Source organism: Misgurnus anguillicaudatus, chromosome 18, assembly GCF_027580225.2.
Source record: "Misgurnus anguillicaudatus chromosome 18, ASM2758022v2, whole genome shotgun sequence".
Taxonomy (NCBI): domain Eukaryota; kingdom Metazoa; phylum Chordata; class Actinopteri; order Cypriniformes; family Cobitidae; genus Misgurnus; species Misgurnus anguillicaudatus.
In genome coordinates, this window is record NC_073354.2 from 27,195,163 (window position 1) to 27,203,789 (window position 8,627).

At 39.5% G+C, this 8,627-nt stretch overlaps 1 protein-coding gene across 1 annotated transcript; it reads right to left on the minus strand.

Moving 5' to 3' along the window:
- Window positions 1-902: 902 nt before the first annotated feature.
- LOC129429180 (uncharacterized) lies at window positions 903-5,970 on the minus strand. The gene is made up of 4 exons (XM_073855439.1): window positions 5,928-5,970; window positions 3,474-5,795; window positions 1,202-1,354; window positions 903-1,084 (listed from the first exon to the last, which is right to left on the minus strand). Exons 1-4 carry the CDS (start codon window positions 5,968-5,970, stop codon window positions 903-905), a joined length of 2,700 nt encoding a protein of 899 aa, XP_073711540.1.
- Between the last annotated feature and the right edge of the window lie 2,657 nt (window positions 5,971-8,627).

Here is an 8,627-nt window from a genome sequence, read left to right on the forward strand (position 1 = left end):
TGTTTGTGTATTTAAACCCTGTCTGTTCAGTTAATTTTATGGAGTCCTTGTTTTATGTTATACGGCCTCTCTGTATCTTCTTCATGTTCGTTTCTTGTCTTGTTTGTTTTTGTATGATTGTTTTTGTGATTACCCTAATAATCTGCAATTGGATCTTACTTGTGAGTATCATGAAAGAAAGTACTACACACTTACAGTACCATCTACATAAAATTTGTAAGTACAGTAGTGTTTGTTAATGGTTATCATATATGTACACTATAAGTACCTTTCATTAACCCATGCTTGCCTGTAAATTCTAAATAGAAATACTGGACTGTACATTCATTTATTTGTAGAGTTACATAATAACTACAACTATTTACCAGTTGTAAATACAGTAATGATTCAATTTATTTACCATGTAGATGCTCTTTAAGTACAACATAATACCATGTATGTACAAGGTAAGTACACATACTGTAAAATAAAGTGCTAAAAATTTGTTTCTACTGTTTTACTGTTTTACTGTTCTCATTTCAAGTCATTTATATGAAATCAAGTTTAATATTTTTGACATGAAACCATTACATGAAATATTGGGCTCTTACCAGTAGTCATGTCGATATCTGTGACATTTATGTTGTTACTCAGAGCGAGAGGAAGGGTGATATTTGTGACCAGATATCGTAAGTAGTTCACAAGAGACGAATCAAAGAATCTCACATCAACATCAATCATGTAGTTTGAAGTCGGTCCTGCAAGAACAAACAGAAGCGGTTTCAGTGTGACAATATAATTATTTTTTAAAAACATTTAAGTTATGTATCTACCCAATAGCTTACGGTTAAATAATCATAATTGCTCAACATCTGTAAAATGCTTGAAACAAAAATTTTAAAAAATATTGTTAATGTAACAAATTACGTCAGTGTCCCACCTTTGTTTAACTGGCAGAACTGTCCATTGTTTGGAAGAGCATTGATACATGTACACACACCATCAGTGATGTTATCACAGGTCTCATATGAATGACACGTGTCAATTGGCCAAACAAACAGACCCTCACATTTACACTGATATCCCATTTCATTCAAAGAACAGACTGAAAAACAGAGAAGAAGATTAAAAATCACATCTCATCATTTATTGCACTATCAATGTTGTTCTGTATAAAGCGTTTAAACTATAAAACATCATAAAGAAGAGACAGAGTAGATACCAGTAGTTATGTTGATTTCTGTAATGTTAGTGTTGTCAGTGAGTGTGTAGGGTAAATTAAAAGACATCAGAAGGCTCCTCAACTGATCAATGATGGCAGGATTCAGGGTATTTATCTCAATTTCTATCAGATATTCAGTTAAAGGTTGAGTCCCTGAAGAAAAGATAAAAACATCAAAAATTTTGACTATACCTTATAAATACAAATGACACATTGTGATATAATACTGTAAAGAGAATTTTTTAACCCATAGGGCTTAATGCAACAGTTTAGGGAGGTTTAAGTCTGTTATGTTATGTACACTAATGCATGTTAGGGCTGGACAATAATTCAAGTCTATATGCTCATGTGGGCTGTAAAATGGTCTATTACATTACTTATGAACAGTTAAACACACTGTCTACATAACTAGTAACATACCTGTATATTATTGATGCTGCTTGATTGATAGCAAAATTATATTTTCTCTTTCATTTTATAGCAATCATTTAGATTGACCATTGACATTTTAATAACTGCAAAAATATGTTTTATATGTGCACTGTATTGTTAACGGGTTGAAGCAGCAATCATATCAAATACATTTAACAATGTATATTTTGTATAGTTCATAGATTCAATTCAATTCAATTCAATTTTATTTATATAGCGCTTTTCACAATACTCAATTGTTTCAAAGCAGCTTTACATTAATAGAAGCAGTAAAAGCACAGAAAAATGACAGATAGCACAACATAATACACAATAGCATAAGCTGTCAAATTTGCTGAGGCTATGACTCGACATTATGAACGAGCGTATTACTAATGTAACGTCTAGGAGAAGAAGCTAAATTTAGCCCAAGCAGGCTACCTCCCCGGGGTAAAAAACCCCCTAGGAGAAAAAAAACAAAAACCCCGGGTTGTTGAGCCGAGGAAAAAAAAATAAAAAGTCCTAGGAGGGAAAAACCCTTGGGAGATATATATGTATATAAACACATATAAACGGATAAGGAGATTAAGCGGGGATTAAGCGGGGTTTAAGCGGGTTCTGCCGGTGGTCATTGGTCAGGCATCAGCTGGGCATCACAGTGATGGACGACCAGTAGATCAGAGGTGAGTCAACTTTCACATCTACCGGAACTGGGTCTGTTTGTCCCATTGTCCTCAGGGTCGAGGACAGGACAGGGAGAGAAAAACAAAATCATATTAGCGTAGGGGCCGTTCACATGTAATGCAAGTGTCACACAGTGATGTGGTTTAATCAGCTTAGTTTCAGACAGACTAACTATTGCGGCATAATTATATTATCCACAGTTGAGGATTTTGCAAATTGGGGGCCCACTGCGACGGTATATATGGTAACTAAGGGTCACCTTCTGATTTTTAAGAGAAAGAGAAAATGAAACCTGTCGACCCGTTTGACTAAGGCCTGTAACCCCACTGTCGTCGTTAATGCAGGTTCAGTGGCAAACGGGTCTATATTGCATGCTATTTACAAGATCATGAGAAAACGCCAACATCGCAACCTGACCATACGTGCCAACCCGTTTGACTAAGGCTGGAGGCCCCACTGTCGTCGTTAATGCAGGTTCAGTGGCAAACGGGTCTGTATGGCATACTATTCACAAGACACAAAAAAGCGCCAAAATCGCAACCCGACCATACGTGCCAACCCGTTTGACTAAGGCTGGAAGCCCCACTGTCGTCGTTAATGCAGGTTCAGTGGCAAACGGGTCTGTATGGCATACTATTCACAAGACACAAAAAAGCGCCAAAATCGCAACCCGACCATACGTGCCAACCCGTTTGACTAAGGCTGGAAGCCCCACTGTCGTCGTTAATGCAGGTTCAGTGGCAAACGGGTCTGTATGGCATAGTATTCGCAATATAAAGAAAGCGCCAAAAGCCCAACCCAACCGTACGTGCCAACCCGTTTGACTAAGGCCGGATGCCCCACTGTCGTCGTTAATGCAGGTTCAGTGGCAAACGGGTTTGTATGGCATACTATTCACAAGAACACGAAAGTTCCAAAATCGCAATCCGACTATACGTTAAGATAAGGTTTTTATTTATTTATTTGGTTGGTCTGTTTTATGACCGCGAGTGCTTTGTTCGGTACAAATAACTATTTCGAGTTAAGTACTTTTACTAGACAAATTGTGCGAATGCTTTGTTGAAGAGAAAAGTTTTAAGTCTAGATTTAAAATTATCGACTGTGTCTGATTCTCGATACAGATATGCTGCTGTAGTTGTTTAATGGTTAGTACAGTAGTTGTCATGCTGGTACAAACCATAAAAACAGGTGGTTCCCTCCTGTGTTGTTGCTGCTATAGTAGTTGGTTGTGAAGGTGTTGCTGATGTGGTGGTTGTTGTTGATGATGGTGGTGTTGTTGTTTTAGTTGTTGTTAGTGGTGTTGCCACTGTAGTTGTTGGTGTTGCTGATGTAGTTGTTGGTGTTGCTGCTGTAGTTGTTGGTGGTGAAGGTGTTGCTGATGTGGTGGTTGTTGTTGATGATGGTGGTGGTGTTGTTGTTTTAGTTGTTGTTGTTAGTGGTGTTGCCACTGTAGTTGTTGGTGTTGCTGCTGTAGTTGTTGGTGGTAAAGGTGTTGCTGATGTGGTGGTTGTTGTTGTTGATGATGGTGGTGTTGTTGTTTTAGTTGTTGTTAGTGGTGTTGCCACTGTAGTTGTTGGTGTTGCTGATGTAGTTGTTGGTGTTGCTGCTGTAGTTGTTGGTGGTGAAGGTGTTGCTGATGTGGTGGTTGTTGGTGATGGTGGTGTTGCTGTTTTAGTTGTTGTTAGCGGTGTTGCCGCTGTAGTTGTTGGTGTTGCTGATGTAGTTGTTGGTGTTGCTGCTGTAGTTGTTGGTGGTAAAGGTGTTGCTGATCTGGTGGTTGTTGATGATGGTGTTGTTGCTGTTTTAGTTGTTGTTGGTGGTGTTGCCGCTGTGGTTGTTGGTGTTGCCGCTGTAGTTGTTGGTGTTGCTGCTGTAGTTTTTGCTGCTGTAGTTGTTGGTGGTAAAGGTGTTGCTGATGATGATGGTGGTGTTGCTGTTTTAGTTGTTGTTGGTGGTGTTGCTGATGTAGTTGTTGGTGTTGCTGCTGTAGTTGTTGCTGATGTAGTTGTTGGTGTTGCCGCTGTAGTTGTTGATGTTGCTGATGTAGTTGTTGCTGCTGTAGTTGTTGGTGGTAAAGGTGTTGTTGATGTAGTTGTTGGTGTTGCTGATGTAGTTATTGGTGTTGCTGATGTAGTTGTTGGTGATGCTGCTGTAGTTGTTGCTGCTGTAGTTGTTGGTGGTAAAGGTGTTGCTGATATGGTGGTTGTTGACGATGGTGGTGTTGCTGTTTTAGTTGTTGTTGGGGCTGTTGCCGCTGTAGTTCTTGCTGATGTAGTTGTTGGTTTTGCTAATGTAGTTGTTGGTGTTGCTGCTGTAGTTATTGGTGGTAAAGGTGTTGCTGATATGGTGGTTGTTGATGATGGTGGTGTTGCTGTTTTAGTTGTTGTTGTTGGTGTTGTTGCTGCTGTAGTTGTTGGTGTTGCTGCCATAGTTGTTGCTGCTGTAGTTGTTGGTGGTAAAGGTGTTGCTGATGTGGTGGTTGTTGATGATGGTGGTGTTGCCGCTGCAGTTGTTAATGGTGTTGCTGCTGTAGTTGTTGTTGGTGAAGGTGTTGCTGATGTGGTGGTTGTTGATGATGGAGCTGTTGCTGTTCTAGTTGTTGTTGGTGGTGGTGTTGCTACTGTAGTTGTTGGTGTTGCTGCTGTAGTTGTTGGTGGCGAAGGTGTCGCTGATGTGGTGGTTGTTGATGATGGAGCTGTTGCTGTTCTAGTTGTTGTTGGTGGTGGTGTTGCTACTGTAGTTGTTGGTGTTGCTGCTGTAGTTGTTGGTGGCGAAGGTGTCGCTGATGTGGTGGTTGTTGATGATGGAGGTGTTGCTGTTTTAGTTGTTGTTGGTGTTGTTGCTGCTGCTGTAGTTGTTGGTGGTAAAGGCGTTGCTGATGTGGTGGTTGTTGATGATGGAGGTGTTGCTGTTCTAGTTGTTGTTGGTGGTGTTGCCGCTGTAGTTGTTGGTGTTGCTGCTGCCACTGTAGTTGTTGGTGTTGCTACTGCTGCTGTAGTTGTTGGTGGTAAAGATGTTGCTGATGTGATGGTTGTTGATGATGGAGGTGTTGCTGTTCTAGTTGTTTTTGGTGGTGTTGCCGCTGTAGTTGTTGCTGCTGCTGTAAATGTTGGTGGTGAAGATGTTGCTGTTCTAGTTGTTTTTGGTGGTTTTGCCGCTGTAGTTGTTTCTGCTGCTGTAGTTGTTGGTGGTGAAGGTGTTGCTGTTCTAGTTGTTGTTGGTGGTATTGTCGCTGTAGTTGTTGTTGTTGCTGTTGTAGTAGTTGTTGGTGTTGCTGCTGCAGCTGTAGTTGTTGTTGGTGTTGCTGCTGCTGTAGTTGTTGTTGGTGTTGCTACTGCTGTAGTTGTTGTTGTTGGTGTTGCTGCTGCTCTTGTTGTTGGTGCTGAAGATGTTGCTGTGATTGTTGTTAATGATGGAAGTTTTGCTGTTGTAGTTGTTGTTGCTGCTGCTGTATTTCCTCTTGCTGCTGTAGCAGTTGTTGAAGGGAGTGATTCTTCTGCTGTGGATATTGGTCAGGTAATAAAAATTAAATGCAGCACATGTGTTTAATTGTGATTTCTCACCTCTCTGGCAAAGCTGACCCTCTGAAGGGAGACCTTGAATACATTCACAAGTTCCTCCCACAACAGACTATTCCTCCCAAAACATCCTCCCACAAGTTCCTCCCAAAACATTATTTATAGGTAGAGGATATAGGAGTGAAACAGACCTGCACTTCTTTTTATCATATGATGATGTGGCTCATCTATGTAGCCAAACTGAAGGGAAATAAAAAAAATATTTTATTGCAGCCTTTCAAGTCTGTCATGTCTTGTCACATGGTAACGGTTAAAACGTACTCCAACATTTTGGAATCATAGTTACATGATGTACATTTGCATATTACAACTAAAACAAAGATTTTGAATTTTTAAAATAATTTTTTTTAATATTTTAAAAGAAAAACACCACTGTCAATATTGTACTATATTCTTACCTCAACTTAGACAAATTAATACATGCCTTTTTTCAATGCACTTCATCTTTGCACAGCGTGTCGTGAATGTGTTAGCATTTAGCCTAGCCCCTTCATTCATTAGGATCAAAACAGAGATGAATTTAGAAGCCATCAAACATTTAGTAGTTACACGAGTAAATATGGTGCCACAAAATAAAACGTGGCGATTTTTTAGGTGGATATAAATGAGAACTATATTTTATGGCGCAGTAACATCATCACTCCCCCTCTTACTGAGTTTGAGTAAGGGGGGAGTTCACAGGACTGATGATGTTGCTGCGCCATAAAATATAGTTCTCATTTTTATCCACCTAAAAAATCTCCATGTTTTATTTTGTGCCACCATACTTACTCGTGTAACTACTCATGTAAAAGTCTTTAAATGAGGGAAACATGGAAGTGTTTAGTGGATTCTAAATTCATCCCTGATCCTAAGGAATGAATGGGGCTAGGCTAAATGCTAACACATTCACGACGCGCTGTGCAACGATAAAGTGCACGCATTTAAAAAAAGTCTAAGTTGAGGTAAGAATATTGTAAATTATTGAAAAACTATGGCGTTTTCCTTTAAATTGCACATTAATCAAAAGTGACAGGAATTTGCTTGGCTTTCATTAGTTTATTGTACAGTAAAGTGATGTAAACTTCCCCTACCTGGAAAATCATGCTTGGATCTGTTAAATTATATGTTTCCACAACACATTCATGAATAAGCAGAATAGACATAATGAGTCCTGATAGGTATTTTAGTATTGTCCTTGTCACTGCAAAATTGAAAATTAGATGTTTTTAGACAGTGCTCAATGGGAACTGAAAAAAAATAAACTATACAGCTGGCATAGAATATAGGTGCATCTCAATTATCTCCCTTGTTTACTAGTTAGGGCACTGATCAGGGAGTCTGACATTTTAAGTGCTGTCTCCATCACAAAATCATTCCAGTGCAGTGAGAAACGTTCATTCCCACAATGCAAAGCAAAAAGCCCAAAACACCGCAGCTCATTACTGTATGTTCCCTTACCGACAATCATGTGACTCTTACGCCTCAGCTGGAAATTGCACGAGACAATTCAATAAACATCATAAAATTATATTTAACAGAATAATAAGTAATTTCATAATGTACTTTAACCAGCATAAAAAAGTCACAGAAATATTAATTCTGCTTGTTTTTGATCAATGCCATTACTGACATTTTACAACACACTTAAGCAGTCATATTGCAGAAAGACAAGTCATCAGTGTCCCAATGTGTACCCATTATCCTTACCATAACCCAGACCTGTTCACATAATGTGATTCCCAACACAGGGAGCTAATTGAGACACAGTAGACACACAATGACAGACCCCTGCAGCAACATAGCATTAATGGGATAGTTTGCCCAAAAATTTAAATTACCCCATGATTTACTCACCGTCAGGCCATCCGAGATACATATGACCATCTTCCTTTAGACAAACACATTTTCAGTTATTTTAGAAAAGGTTTCTCTTCCAAGCTTTATAACGGTTGCATATGGGGTCTACTTCCTTTAAGCCCAAAGAATGTGCATCAATCTTTCACAAAAGTAAACCACACGGCTCCAGTGGTATAAATAAAGGCCTTCTGAGGGTATTCGATGAGATTTTGCAAAAGAATTATCCATATTTAAAACTTTATAAACAAAAATAACTAGCTTCCGGTAACAAAGGCATCTTGGACTCGCAACACATTCTCACCCCATGGCGTCAATATTTGACGCACTTGACCATGCGTCAATATGTGACGCGGAGGGTATACCTTTCGCGTCATTTTTTGACGAACTGGGGACTTCAATACTATTACGTCCGTTGCATTCTCTTTCCTATTTTCTTACCATTTTCGTGTCGGTTTAGGGTTAGATTACGCGAAATTAAACAGTTGTCACCTGGCGTTGGGGTTAGAGTTAGGTATGACAGTTGTCACCTGGCGTTGGGGTTAGAGTTAGGTTTGGGTAGGGATGTCATTATGTAAATCTAACCCTAAACCGACGCGAAAATGGCAAGAAAATAGGAAGGAGAATGCAACGGACGCAACAGCATTGAAGTCCCCAGTTCGTCAAAAAATGACGCGAAAGGTATACCCTCCGCGTCACATATTGACGCATGGTCAAGTGCGTCAAATATTGACGCCATGGGGTGAGAATGGGTTGGGACTCAAGATTTCAGGAGAGAGTAATAACGTAGTGTATGTACTTTTTGTAGTGACGTAGTGATGAATGTGAAGGGCAGAGTTAAAACAAGTATTTTAAAATGGCAGAGGATTTCAATATATGACAAAAGGATATTAAGTTATCGTATCTACAGCTCAAAC

Coding starts and splice junctions, on each gene's coding strand:
- LOC129429180 (XM_073855439.1), bottom strand. CDS start 5,970: ATGTTTTGGGAGGAACTTGTGGGAGGATGTTTTGGGAGGAATA. Junction 5,796..5,927: donor AGGATGTTTTGGGAGGAATA/GTCTGTTGTGGG, acceptor CAATATCCACAG/CAGAAGAATCACTCCCTTCA. Junction 1,355..3,473: donor GGGAACCACCTGTTTTTATG/GTTTGTACCAGC, acceptor TCTTTTCTTCAG/GGACTCAACCTTTAACTGAA.